General features: G+C 40.2%; 1 protein-coding gene across 3 annotated transcripts in view; it reads left to right on the top strand.

The window, feature by feature from the left end:
- The window catches only part of MIPOL1 (mirror-image polydactyly 1), a 365,306-nt gene extending 352,948 nt beyond the window's left edge, over window positions 1-12,358 (top strand). For all 3 annotated transcript variants that reach the window (XM_075531536.1, XM_075531534.1, XM_075531535.1), the window contains one exon: window positions 11,432-12,358. In XM_075531536.1, the coding sequence (XP_075387651.1) occupies window positions 11,432-11,498 (67 nt within the window). In that variant the 3' untranslated portion in view covers window positions 11,499-12,358. The remainder of the gene's footprint in view (window positions 1-11,431) is intronic.
- Window positions 12,359-15,255: the final 2,897 nt, after the last annotated feature.

Below are 15,255 nucleotides of genomic sequence, written 5' to 3'. Positions count from 1 at the left end.
TTTAGTGATGTGTAGTATTCCATTGCATGTGCGTACCACAGCTTTTTAATCCACTCATCAGTTGATAGAAATTTGGATTGTTTCCAACTCCTTTCGATTGTGAACTGTGCTGCAATGAACATTAGAGCACAGATGTCTTGCCTTGGTTTGTTTCTTGCCTCTTCTGAGTATATGCCTAGGAGGGAATTGCTCGGTCATATAGTAACTCAATTTCCATCTGTTTTAGATATCACCAGATCAATTTCCATAGTGGTCGTACATACTTACAGGTCCACCAACAGTGGATGAGAGTTCCTGTCTCCCCACAGCCCCTCCAACACTTGTTGCTTTCTGATTTTTTGAATTGGACTTTCTTTGAGGGTGTTAGGTGTTACGTCATTGTTTTAATTTGCATTTCTCTTATGGCTAAAGATCGGGAACATTTTCTTGTATGTTTGTTAGCCATTTGGATTTCTGCCCCTGTGAAACTTCTGTTCAGATCCTTTGCCTACCCCCTCAGTGGCCTATTAGTTTTGTTTTTTCTTATTGTAGGCTAGCAGAGTATTGTAGATTTTAGTAATAAGGCCTTTGTCTGATGTGTCATTGCTAAAGATGTTTCCCCAGTCTGTGGACTCTCTTATTACTCTCTTGGTGAATTCTTTCGATGTACACTAGCTGTCTCGCGGAATATTTGCCTTTTTTGGTTGACTAATGTCATCCAGCAGCGTGTCCTCTTTTCACTGCTGTGAGTCATGGGGTGATGCCCTCGAGTGTGCATGTATCTTATTGGCTCGTACTTTTCGGGGATCTATATCAAGCAGAGGTAAGTTGGGTCACACGGGTGTTTCTATTCCCAACTTTTTAAGGACGCACCATACATTTCCACAGAGGCTGCACTTGTTTTACAGAGACCCACTAGCAGGGAACAACCCGCTCTCCTGTCTCTCCATGTTTGCTGTTAGGAATGAGGGAGAAATGGACATTGGAAACACAGCGACGAAGTGGGATAAGTGATGGTGCATTAGGGGATCACAGTGCATGAGTTGAAACAAAATGTGTATGAAATATAAAACTGATGATCTGCTCTGTAAAGCCTCACCAAATTCACAATTACAGGAATAGTTACCAAATTATTTCAGGCTTAACTATTTGAGAAATTAAGACAAGCTTTTCCAATTACACAGTTCTGCCCAGAACTGCCTCAAACAACACGAATGCTGCTGTGACCATTTGACAGGAGATATAGAAAAGATGTGGCTCAAGGTAATTTTAAGAACCATAATAATGTTGTAAGCTATATTTCCTGAGTCTCATGTTGGGTCCAGGGTGATGGAGGTTGTGTGCTTAATTAACAGTATCAGTTAAGAACATTACTAGAAATATTATTAGATTGGTCACTACAATGGAGGATTCCATGGTTTTGCTAAAAATAAGAATTTTTAATTGAATGTATTTGAACAAAATCAAGGCAAGTGCTCAATTTCAGCTTACGCAGTCTGTAAGTTTACCAACCACTAACATATCTGTCACTATTGTGTTGCCTTATGTGTTGCAATTCATGATTCTAGAAGCTATGCCACCAATATCCCCATGTCAAACCCTTCTCAATTTCCTGATGCATGTGAAATGGTGCTGATGAAAAAGGAAAATGAAAGAATTGATGCATTCAAATAGTGTGTTGATGAAAAATACTAGAAGTACTATGGACTGCAAGGAAACAAAAGTATACCCCCAGAATCTCCCTTCTACGTGAGAATGTCGCTATTCTCAACTTCAGCTTGCAGGCCTGAGCCGCAGCATCAGGAAACACCAGTCTCTAGAAAATGACATCATGTTTGGTAAAGTAGCGAACTCATGAAAATGAAGGAAACACTCAAGAAGCTGCAATGCAGACAAACATGCCAATGATTGTGAAGCTGGCACCGGACTGCTCATGTTTCAGTCTGTTACCCATCAGGTCTCCATGAGACTGAGCCACGTTGGAGGCAACTAACCACCACAAACCTTAGCAACAACATTTCAGACGCGATGACAATTCTCAAGTCTGTGACCGTTAGAAGGTACTGCAGATACCTCAGCCTGTACACAACCTGTCAAGTAGGTAGTGGAGGACCTTTTCTATCCTTCTCTGGCTTCTGCTTAGACTCAGGTGTCTTAATATGCAGATTAACCAGGAGAAGAATCTTTGATTCTGTTACAGCATATGCATGTAGACGTGAAAACACATTAACAAGGCTAAGATTTTTAACGCAACCTTGGTCAAGGAAAGTATTATAGTAATTTCCTCTTAGATATTTTCTAAGAAATATAAATGTATAAGGCCATTTTATCATGTGTTGAATACTTTTCTAGAGTACTTATTTGATAACTTAGTTTTAATCTAATAGCATCAGAAGCTAGCTAAATTCAAGAGGAGCGATGTGGATTACCACCAGCACAAAGCTGATTCCTATGAGAGTAAAGTCAGACAGACCTCCATTCCCCAACTTTTTCACGAGCCATCCACCCCGTCGCACTTTCTGCTCCTCCGCTGGGTTTGCTAACTGATTGCACTGGCCACACAGAGCTCACAGACCACACTCGTTTATACGCAGCGTATTACAGAATTCCTTTAGTTACTTACTGTTGCTCTAACACAAGTAGATAGATAAACAGATGAATAAATAAATGAACAGAAATTTCTTCTCTCAAACTTTAGCAGGCCAGACATCCAAATTCAGGGAAAGAAGAGCCACCATCAGAGCGTGTGGCAAAAGCTCCAGAGGCACCACAAGCCACAGCGGGAAAGGCTGAGACCAAGCCAAGGAGTGTTGCTGAGACCAGGAAGCAAATGGCAGGCTTCCTGACTCATCGAAGGACACAGAGCCAAGGGATCAGGTGGCCGACAGGCTGACCGGAGAAGGACGCTCCCTGACAGTGTGGTGGAGAAGAGGCGTCGTATGCTTACCATGTTGGAAGCTGATAACTTCACTAGTGAGCCGTCATAAGCACGAGTGTCTGTGAGCTCTGCGTGCCCATTGCAGCAGGTTAGGGGACCCGTCAGGGAAATGGAGTGTCGTGGGAGGAATGGGTGGTGTCAAAATGGGTAAGAAAGAGTAGAGGATAGAGGTTTGCCTGATCTCTGCTTCATAGGACTCTTCCCTGGACTGATGGGGAGCCAGACTCTCCCCACCTCTGTGGCTGCGCGAGGCGTCAGCTCCAGTGCCATTTCCTCAGCTCGGCAGGGGGCGAGTCCGTATTAGAAAAACCCTGGGTGAGTCAGGAAAGTGACGCCATTGGAGCTTAATCTTTGTTTGTCTTTGTAAAATTATTTTATTGGGGGGTCATACATGGAGTTTAATCTTGGGGGAGGGGAGAATCTAGGAATAAATAATGACAATGAGCACTGGGGGTAGGGGTGCTTCAGGCAGAGAAACAGTCTAGATAAAGTTATGGTATCAAGAAACAATGCATTGCCTAGTATGTCTAACTAGTTTAAAAACAGTAGCACATGAAGCGTACAGGAGGGAGGGAGAGGACTGTGGTGTCCGTAGGCCCTGCTACTTGGGAAGCACTGGGCAATATATTTAGTACCAAGCGATGGGAGGGAGTAGCCTTTCTAGGTGCGGATGAAATTTGTAATGGTCTCTCTTCCGTACCCATCCACATCACACTGGAGGTGAAGATTAGTGTACACCCTTCTCTCTATGCAGCCAGGCTTTGAATTTCTCTTAAAACAGAGGAGTACTTTGAAAGCTTGATCTTCCTGCACTTACACAAGCTACAACTCTGGATCAGGACCAACTTGGATTTAACAGGATGAATCTCATGAAACTGCATACAATTCTTCCAACCAAGATAGATTTCAGCCTCGCTGCTAAGGCCACAAGGCAAGCTGCCTTTCTTTTGGCCATGCCCCGCTCAGGCTTCACCAAGAAGTGTATAAGAGTTCTCCCTCTACCAGCAAATCTCCTGCCCCCAAGCATTCAGCTCACACTCAGTCCTGGAGTCAACAAGCCCACTGAAGTTGCTTCATTCCAGTGTCCAGCTTCCCAACACGCTTACTGCTGGCCGCTAGTTCTCTGCTGCTGGACTCTGCTGTGGGTGTCACCATTTCAAGTGATCTCCAGCGTTTCAGCTTTCTCTCCTCTCTGTGTAGGAGGTGTTTAGTACAGCATCCCCAGGTCTCATGTGCTCTACACCGGACTCTTCCTAATGAGCTCTCCCCAAAGCTCTACGCAGCTGGTCCTATGTAAGTCCACTGCTTGCCCATTTGATGTCATGGCCCTCCACGAGACCGTGAACTGATAGTTCGCAATCACTTAAAGTGCAAAGTAATTGAGCAATTCCCATAGGGTAATTTAATCCTGTTAGGTGGTTTTGCAAATCCTTTCAGTCTAGTAGCCTAACCAATCCCTTTGTAAAACTCTGCCCTTACCATTAATTTCATGGGTTACTAAACCAAGGCCAGAAAGACCATATAGAAGAGAAACATTTCATTGCAAGGGCTGTCTTTTCACCCTCTATAAATTGGTCATGTGATAATCGGTTTTGTTTCTACATTCCTGCTGATTGTAGGTTTTATTTTTTCTCCATTTTCTCTAATATGAGAATTTTTTAATTTTTTAAATGTCTGTCTGGTTCTGGATAAATTATTACCTATTTTCAAGTCAACCACATTCTATTAACACCGATTTTCCTAGCAAGAATACAACAAAATGAAAATGTGTTGGGTTTAAAATGTTATAAGACAGGATCTTTATAAGCCTGGAAAAATATTAATCTGTTTAGTAAGAGATAGATTTCCTTTTGGAAAGGCAAAGTGCACCATGCTATTATCTTTTGGAGTATATGGTTTATTTTTATTAAGAGTACCTCATAGACTTTGCAGTGAAGCCTTTCAGTGATATCTTAACTGTTGAGAGATAAACACAAATCATTGAATTAAACGTAAAAATAAATTGCTATGTGTTGTGAACCATATTAGGCATAATTCAGCAGCAAGTCATGATCCATGGACACACCATAGTTGTCTAGTAACGTTGCTACCTAGAAACCTCTGGGCAAACCTCTGTTTACCTGACACAATCATCAGATTAGAGTTTTTGAATACCTGCTGTGGGGGCAGGGAATTATTTAAGGTGGCTCTTCTGCCCAAAGTCTCTAACTCCCACGGAAAGACCCTTCCCTCCATGAACCTAGTAAGAAGATTGGAGAAGGTATGATAGGATTCACCTGTGAGTAATCAGGAATAGGATTCCTGCCATCCTGCTGTGTATAAAATGAACATTCAGAGAAGCAGGAGGAGGGACCTCTTTACCAGCAAGAGCCAGGAGCGGAGCACATCCTCTGGACCCAAGATTCCTGTACAGTGAACCGCCTGGATCTAGATGACAGCTAAAACATGACAGTTAGAACACAGCATGTTATAGAGTTGGACTTCCCAGCCCGCACAGCAAATAAAGATGGGTGCTTTTGTGCAGGAGGCTGGCTTGTGAAACGGAGTGCCTCTGGGCACTTAATTCAGGGAGATAGGTTTACTGACCCCCAGAGTTTCAGCGAATGTCTTCATCTTGAGGCTCATGGCACAGGAGTATACCTGTTGGCTAATGGAAGCGGCAGATTTTTAAAAAATGTGTTGCATTAGGCAAATCTGAACAAGACTTCCTTAGAGTTTTGAAAGGCAAGGACATTACTTTGAGGACTAAGGGGCACGTGACCCGAGCCATGGTATTTTCTATTACCTCATATGCATGTGACAGTTGGACATTGAATAAGGAAGACCAAAGAAGAATCTGTGCATTTGAATCATGGTGCTGGCAAAGAATATGAAAGTATCATGGACTGCTAAAAGGACAAACTGCTCTGACTTGAAAGAAATACAGCCAGAATATTCCTGAGAGGCAGGGATGGCATGACTTCATCTAACATACGTTGGGCATGTTGTCAGGTGAGACCAGTCTCTGGAGAAGGACATCACGTTTGGTAAAGTAGAGGTCCCTTACAAGGAAGGATTGGCACAGGGACTGCAGCAGTGGGCTCGAGCTTGGCAACAGTTGTGAGGATGGTACTGGTCCATGGATCAGAACCGTCTTGATCATCCCTAACAACAAAATGCCCCTTGACCACTTCCTATAGCAGGCTTGACAGAACTTTGTAACATCTCCTGATAAATAGCTCCACTCTGAGCATTTATCACTGGCATTACGACTTGGTAACTTGCATAATAAACACTTTAATCATGAATTTTGTCCGTGAGTTCTGTGAAACCATTGCAAAAGATAGGAGAACCCAGCTAGATAAAGTAGAAATCATTAAGAGTCCGTACCTATAAAATTCCATGTACCGTACATACTCGTGTACAAGCCGAGCTTTTCAGCACATTTTAATGCAGTTTTGTGGTAAAATTAGGTGCCTGGGCTGATATTCGGGCCAGCTTGTACTTGAGTATTTACGGTAAGACCTTTAAGTGCTCTCTTTGAGATGGTTAGTGGTGCTTTTAGTTGGCCCACTGTAGGTGTTCCAGTTAGCTCAGTGCCAGTCCCCCTTAGTTACTATGTACCTTGTTTGATTACTAACCTTACTGGTCAAGCTGATGGGGCTAACCTCTAGGACTAATAGAAAAAGGGAAATAATATAAATGTAGAAAACTTGTTTTCAGCAGTCATTTCACAAACAGTCTCAAAATATCTTTGTAAACAAGACCGAAAAATGGTTCAATGAAACCAAATAAGAACATGCATTATGATGCTGTAGGGTTGTGTCCAAGAATTTGCCTCGGTATTTTTTATTTGGTTCTTTACTGTTCAGTGTTTTTCTGAATTGTTCTATTGGAGGAATAATTGTTCTTTGCCTCGTTTAGATTTCCCTAACCCTTTCTCCATGAAAATAAACATGTTTCATGGGTCAACTTCATTGCCTAAATTAAGAATGTAGGAGTACTTTCTTTTGTTTTGTTTTTCTGAGGACAAAATTGTTTTCTCATCATAAATTTTCCTGAGAGCTCAAATTGATAGCTACAAAAATTGTTTTCAAAATTGGAATCTACAGTGAGTGTTTTACTTTGGTAGAATTCATTTAGTGATGTGGAATCTGCCCTGTATTCATGACGATCTCTTAAACAATCTCTTTTTAAATACTCTTACCAATAAGAATAATACAGTCCCACAAAATTTAAGAAATATACTTTCAAAGTCACAGTACATTTGGAAACAATATAGGATGTCACAAAGTTCAGAAACTTGGTAGTTAGACTGAGGACTAATACCTTCTCTGTGTTTTAGGTTTATCAGCTGATGTATAATGAAATTAAATATGCACATAAATTGCTTCTCATCGTTTCTGCCACATAGGCAGTAGTCATCAAGTAGTATTTGTTCTTCAGAATATACAATAATTTTTATTAAGAGTGAAAATGGAAGCAAATCAAGTAGAAAAATTGAGAAGGAACTTATAGTTCATCTACTTGATATACATTTTATTGTTATATTACATTGACATAGCAATGGACTTCACCATAGCAGCAGTGGTGAGGAGAGTGCAGGACTGGGCAGTGTTTCATCCTGTTAAACAGAGTCACGATGGTTCGGGCCCTGACGGAACCGAATAAAAACACAGTACATGTGTGTTAATATGCTTTACCCAGTGACCGTACTCGCTGCCGCTGAGTCAATGCTGACTTACAATGGCACGCTGTGGGCTTCTGTACTGCAACTGCTCACGGGAGCAGACAGCCCGGGCTGCTCCGGAGGGTGATTTTCAACTGCCCACCATTCAGATCTCGGCCCAGCGTATAACCACTACACCACCACAGCTCCTGTTAAAGTTTTAGTTAATTAAAATATCTAAAGGTAGAGTTCAGCAAAAAATAGGCTAGGGCACTATACATTTATTTTTTAATTTTATAGAAATTGTATTGCTACTGAAATAGGAGGTGAGATATACCAGGAAAAGCTTTACCACTTTAAAATATGTAAGAAAGTGAGAGTAAGTTGTAATGAAGCAATTAACACAAATAACCTATTAAACCATTAGCTGAGGTCTAAGTCTCCGGTAAACCAAATCCTAGTGGAAACGGCTTTAAAATAAAGACCAAAAAAAAACTAGGCCTGAACTTCTCAGTCTTGCCTTAGAACCTTGTGTCAGGGTTTATTTCTTTGCTTCGGTTTCATCGTATTTCAAATGGAGGATCCTTAATCCTTTTCCAATCTCATGAAAAGATGTCATTTAGTCATGTGTATAGCAAATAGAGCCTATTTTAGAGAGCTGTGTAATGTTTTAAAGGATATTGTCGATTTAGACAGTAGAGAATAGCCTACAGACAAATCCTGTAAGGTGCTTTAATACATGCATATGTGAACACACACACACACACACACTCACTCTTCTACCTTCCTTTTGGCACACCCCATGTTTGGCAGGTGTATCCCATTCCTTACAGGAAGGAATAGATGCTTCATTGTATTTCTGAAGTCAGTTAGCTTTTGCAAAACGGGGTAATTGACATTTTCCTCATTTCTGAGATCATATTTTCATAAATCATTCAACCTGGATAAACTGAGAATGTGGTTAATCTAGTAATTGTTGAAATTTGGTAGACATTGCAAAACATGGTATTTACGTATTTCCTTCTCACCTCTTCCCTTAGGAAAGCGTAAGACTGTTAAAGTAGACAGGCAGGGAAGAACAGGAAGACCCTCAGCCAAACGAATCGCCACTGCAGCTGTAACATAAAACTCTAACGTTACAATTTTAACGAGGGCGAAGGGCCAGACAGTGTTTTGTTCTGTTGTACTATGTTTCGAAACAGACTGGACAATGCTTAACAAGAAGAATTCTAAGGAGGGAAATGTCCCAGTGTATAAAAAAGAAGCAACAGTAAGCTGAGCCTATCGGTCAAGGGGAAGCCAGAGTCCCAGCACAGTTCTGGTTGGGTGGAGTGAGATGCCATTGATTCCGGATTTGTCATGATATTAGCCATGCAGAGTCGATTATGAAGGAGATTTTCTTGCTTTTTCTTTAAATAGTTTTAAAAACACGATAGCATAAAGTTCTGACATTTGATATGTCATTTAACATTTACCTGCAATATCAGAGTTAAATTGAAAAGTATTTCTTGTGGGTTGCGGTCCACCGTGCGGCTGTTTACTCCTGCGAGAACGTGTCTGAACAAGTCGCCACGATCCGAGGATGACTGCGTACAGCTCTCTCGGTCGTGCATTTGTCTCAGGCTTGTGAAAGTGCTTTCAAAAGAACGGTCCAATCCAAACAGCTACTGCCCAGCAAATCCACTGTGCCAGGGAAATTCAAAGCCGAGAAGTTAACTTGGGTTATGGTGGCTGTTTTGAGGAATTCTAAAAGGGGTAATCCTGATGTAATTTCTTCAAAACCACCGACGATTACAGGAGTTCATTAGTAAGAAGTTTTTAGAAAATCAAATACTGCATTGATGAGAAAAAAGAATGGGAAAGCGGCCCCAGGGAATATTTCCTTCATAACAATTCGCCTGCTTATTCTTTAAGACTAGCCAGGAGAATTCCCTTGGGAAACTTAAGCCAGCCCACCCTACAACCCAAATCTTGCCCCTTCAGGCTTCTTTTGGTTCCCCAAACTCAAAAGAAATTTCCAAGGAGTGCGATATGCCAAAACTGCCATTTTGCGTGGAGGGTGTGGAAGCGCAGGACGCCCCCCAGAAAAGGTAGAGAGTGGAGACACTGCCTTCAGACATGGACGCATACGCCGATGTGGAGGATGTGTCAGGAAACAATACTCCACATGTTTCTATGTTTTATCTAATAACGCTTTCTCTCATTTTGTAGCAGTGCTTTTTTCTTTTTTTGCTTACACTCATAATTACAGAGTGCTTCTACTGAGAACTATTAGGGAGTCATTAATTCAAGTTACTCTCAGAATTTGACAGTAAACTATAGTTCACTTAAGAATATTCTAAACTTCAGGGCTGTAATTTTCTGATTCACCCTCCACACCTCACTTGAATTTCTAAAATTTTGCTTTAAAGGATTTATGTTCTCCTGTGAATTGTAAAATCACGAGGGAAATGCCAACTAATACAGACTAATCTGTGAATGCAGTGGATTGTCCAGGGAACCTCTTAGTTATTTCAGATGTTTGAGTGGCTATGTAAGGCGAAGGCAGGATTTCCAGATAAGAAATGCATTCACTTTAATCACTTTATTCTAAGGTCATTATTCCGTCTCTCAAAACAAAGGTTTTCATCCATTGACTTGCTTTGCCCTACCTTCTGTTAACTGAACTGGATGGAATATGCGGAACCCTCCAACACACTTGAGCTGCACGTCAGTGTTGTGTGCGGCCAACTCATTCGTTCCTTGATGAAGCTTCCGAACTGACTGAACTGTTGGGTGTGACACTGAGAGTACCCGTGCCTCCAGTGGCTTGCTCTGTGTCGTGTTGGTTTGCAGAGGACCCTTATGCATGGGTTCCACTCAGTCAAAGGGATGCCAACTGTGAAGCAGGCTAGGCACGGAGCAACCACTTTGGGGAAGAAAAACTGTATTTGAAAGACTTGTAAATGTATGAATTAAGCAAGATTTTGGGTTAGCTTTTATGCTTTCTGTAAGATGAGAATAATCGTGGTCTGACTCCGTTATCGTTTGGCAAGAAAATGCTGAACGATGCACGTGAAAGTAATCTCTCTCCTGTAGAATAACCAAAGGGCTATGAACGCTGAGAATACGGTTTCAAACTTTTGACTATTTCTCAGTTTAACTGATGGATTTTCAGTCAACTACAAAATCACTTTATTTGACAAAACAGCCTGCTGAATATAGGTAATTCTGAGTGTATTCACAATATCTGGAATAGACGCTTCTTTTTAAAGGTAATGCAGAAAGTCTAGATTTATTGGTATGAAATCATTTGCATGCTACTTGAACAGGAAGTCCCATCCCCCCATCCTATACCCCCCACCCCATCCCACCCCCACCCCCCGCACCAGATCCCTTGCTTTAATTTAATCAACTGACTTTAAGGGGAAAAAAGAAACTCAATGTGTTATTCACATAATTATAAGATGGCTGCTATTTTTGTGTTGGAAAATATGCTTTTTAAATTTGTTTAGGTAAAAATCAGGTTGAAACTGCCCTGCATTTAATACGCTCGCCTGCCTTTGCCTAGGCCATGGCTCATTCGCAACCTTAATGCAAACAGTTAAACGTCTCAGAGTGGGTCCTTGTGAGTATCTTCGCGTAGCACCTGAGGCTGACTCCGTCCCAGGATCTAGGTTGAAGTTTGCTGTTGCTGCTGTTTTAACCTGAAACCCTCGGCATTCTGAGCCAGTGTCTCTCTGACAGAAATGCTCTGTGTCTTACAGAGACTTCCGTCCAGGGCTGTTTGGTCACAGGAAAATACTGTTCTTCAGTCGGAACATTCCTAACAATAATTATACTTTTTATCCTTTTTTGCTCTCCCATACCACCCTCCCCTCACTTAGACTGGAAAGGCTGGTGGACGTCCTGAGGAAGAAAGTTGGAACGGGGACCATCAGGACGGTGATCTGACTGAAAGCCCCGCCAGTCTGGGGAAGCAGTCACATCTGGGGACCAGGCTGCTTCATTCAGCACCGTGTCAACACGAAAGCCTTACTTGGCAAACAGCTGTTGGAAGTGGGCCACTCCAACCGCATTCCAAGCTGAGATAAAATCAAATCACAAATGTTTAACCACTTTGCTGCTGACTTGGGTTATTTATCCAAGTGTATTAACTGCAGACTTTAAAAAACCAGTGGGGAGCTATAAGGCTGCGGCTTATTTTGTCGCTGTCTTATATCTTAGTCTATTTTTATATTAATCTTTTTACTGAGATATGATTACAAGAACATGGTAAAGTTGGTCATGATCCTATATTCACTAATGACCCTTGTGGAATCAAAATGAAGCAAAGTAAATTTTGTTTAAACTCTAGTCTACTATGTTAGCCAGGATTTCAAATATAAGCCTATTTTAAGAGTGTATATCTTAGCAAAGGAGAGAAGGTTCAGCTATAAGAGTTGTAACTTTTATTCAGTGCATATGTATAATTTTTGCTGATCTTAAAGAATATTAAGTATAGATGCTAGGAATTAAATATATAATTTACTTTGTAAGTGTTTGGTACGTTACAATGATATTCTTCACGATATTTTGTTTCACTGTTAAGTAAAATGGTAACAATGTTCAATAAAAAAAAAGACTGCCAACATGTATTCATAGTCAGTATTTTTTTATTGTTGGAAAAATTATCTGAAGCTTTAAAAACCTATCAAAATTACCAAGTCTCTGTCCAATAGACCAGGTCACAGTCTGCTTGGAAATCAGCATTTGCTAGCACGCCCCTATTCCAAAAGAATAGAGGCCACCAAACTAAGTGAGTTTTCTTTTTGCTTGTCATGACTTAGATTACTATTGAATCTCTGTTTGGAAGAGAAGGCTCCCATACGTAATAAAATCAAAATGTAAAGTGTTAGTTAAAAAAGGAAAAAAGGAACTCTGCATCTTGGTATTGGTTTACCTGAATTCTCTCTTTTTTTTTTTTTTACATTTTCTTTTATTGAAGAGATCATTTAAAATAGTGCATACAAGTCACTTTTAATTGTGTGAAGTTGTGAATAAAATAGATTTTATGTATTTGGCTATAGGGGTGAAAACATCATTTTTTAAAAGATTAATTACATGAGAGGTCAATAGGAAATGACTGTTCTTGGGACTGGATGAGATAGGTAGGTTGAGATTGAATCAGTAAACATGTCGTAATGCAATACAAATTTTCTGAGTCTTAAGGGTATAAGTTCATCTTTAAGATTGAGCTAAGTTGCCTACGATTGCCTGTTTTCAAGAGTGGAATAAAATAATGTACTAAAACTAATCCATCCTATGCCACTGGAGATGATTCCCTTGAATTTTAACTCTGCAGAAAAGTGCTTCCTCATAGATTAAATTCGATCCTAATGTGCGTCCTCATAGATTGAAATAGAATCAGAATGCCAAATGTTACTTTTCTTGTTAAATCTATAGCCATTAACTTAACTAGCAATCAGAATCATCCTGTTGAGTTTGAATTTAGAATTTGCTCACATTGTCATGTTCTAAAATGATTTTTTTTAACTATGAGAAGTAGAAAAATGTAAATAGAAGACTTGTAATTTTGTATAATTACAAAAGTCTACATCATTTTGCATTGGGCTCCACTGGAAACACAAAACGGCTCCTTACTGAAGTCACCTAGGACGTGCAGGAAACTAGAAAAGTCATTCTTTTCAGAAAATACGGAATAGTACTACATTCCGGATCCTTCTCCCCAAATTCACAAGAAAATTACATTTCCAGTTCATCCCTGGAGAACATCTAGCTCTCCTGCATCACTGGGCTTGGGTTTTGGAAAGCACAAAGTAAAGTGTAAAAACATCTCAGAATTTCCAAGCAGCTTTTTATATGCTTAAATAATCAGATTGAGAGGAATTTATCCTTATTGTCAATTTTCACAATGGCTTTTATAGAATTTGATATTATAAAGCTAATACACAAAATAACGTAATAGTGACTATCACTCAGTGTAAGTATCTCAGAAACCAAGTGGGTGACTACTCATCGCAATCCTATAAGACAAGCTTTCTGAAACTGCCCCTGTGCGTTTCCAGACTGTTAACTCCTTTCACAGGTAGAAAGCCTGGGTTTTCTCCCTTGGAATGGCCAGTGATTTAGAACTGCTGACCTACTTTTATCATTAATTGAGTTTTTGTCCTTTAAAACGTCCACCACGAGTATTTCAGAATAGTCTGGTTTTTGTAGGAAGAAATATTCTTGTTCACTGAAGATCAGTTCTCTCCTGATCGGTGATCACAGAGCCTCAGAATTATTTGACATTGCTCAGATATGTTGCTTTTAGTTTGCTTTAAACACCATCAAGTCTAATTCCTGTAGTAATAGGAGAACCCACTGCTCATAAAAATAAGTACTTTGGCAGAAAACATAATACTAACATTTGTATCACTTGATGATTTACAAAATCCTTTCACACCTTTTGTTGTCATTCCATCCTCTCAACAACCATATAATAGTAATAGTATATTATATATAAATCATGTAATGATGGTTATGATAATTTTAATATTAGTGTTACTGTTATTACATCCATGTTACAGATGAGGAAACAGAATCCAGAGAGGCTAGGGACTTGCCAAGGATCTATTTGACTCACAACTGCTATCTAAAGGCTGAAAGCCATGCTATGCAGGTCCTCCAAATGTCCTACAAGCCGAACAATTAAAATATGTTAATGTGTGCAATCTCTGTTGTTATTGTTCTGTTTCATTAATATGATTTCATTGAATTATCGAGCAGTTATACTTAGTTTTGTAAGTACAGTAAATGCATTTTATCATTACTACTTCTCTGTAGAATTAGTCTAACAGGCTGCTTTCCCAGAGCTAAGGGAAAGCTAATTATAAATTATAAATGTATCATTATAAATATAATTTATGTCATACTATAAATATGATACACTATTATAGTAGTGGAATATTTATAAATAATTGTGATTTTATCAATAAATAATGATAAATTTTAAAAATAATTTTATTAGGGGCTCATACAACTCTTTTTATAATCCATACATACATCATTTGTGTCCAGCACATTCGTACATATGTTGCCATCATCTTTCTCAAAACACCTGCTTTCTACTTGAGCCCTTGGTATCAGCTCCTCATTTTTACCCTCCCTTCCCACTCCCCCTCCCCCTGAACCCTTGATAATTTATAAATCATTATTATTTTATCATATCTTACACCATCTGATGCCTTCCTCACCCAGTTCTCCGCTGTCCATCCTCCAGGGAGGAGTTTACATGTAGACCTTGTTATCTGTTTCCCCTTTCTCCCTCACCCTCCCTCCACCTTCCTGATATCGCCACTCTCACCACTGTTCTTGAGGGGCTCATCTGTCCTGGATTCCCCGTATGTCCAGTTCCTATCCGTGCCAGTGCACATCTTCCGGTCCAGCCAGTTATGTAAGGTAGAATTGGGATCATGATAGTGGCGGGGAGGAAGCATTCAAGAACTAGATGAAAATTGTATGTTTCATCGTTGCTACACTGTATTCTGGTTCATCACCTCCCCACAGCCCTTCTGCAAGGGGATGTCCAATTTCCCCCAGATGGGCCCTGGGTCCCCACTCTGCACTCCCTCTCATTCACAATGCTATGGTTTTGGGTTTTTTGTCTTTGGTGTGCATTTTCCATGTGGGCTTTGTTGTTTTTCAGTTAGATAGCCCCTTGTTTATC

Source organism: Tenrec ecaudatus, chromosome 14 (assembly GCF_050624435.1).
Source record: "Tenrec ecaudatus isolate mTenEca1 chromosome 14, mTenEca1.hap1, whole genome shotgun sequence".
NCBI lineage: Eukaryota > Metazoa > Chordata > Mammalia > Afrosoricida > Tenrecidae > Tenrec > Tenrec ecaudatus.
The sequence above is the reverse complement of the archived record's forward strand: the minus strand, read 5'-3'. Positions and strand labels throughout refer to the sequence as shown.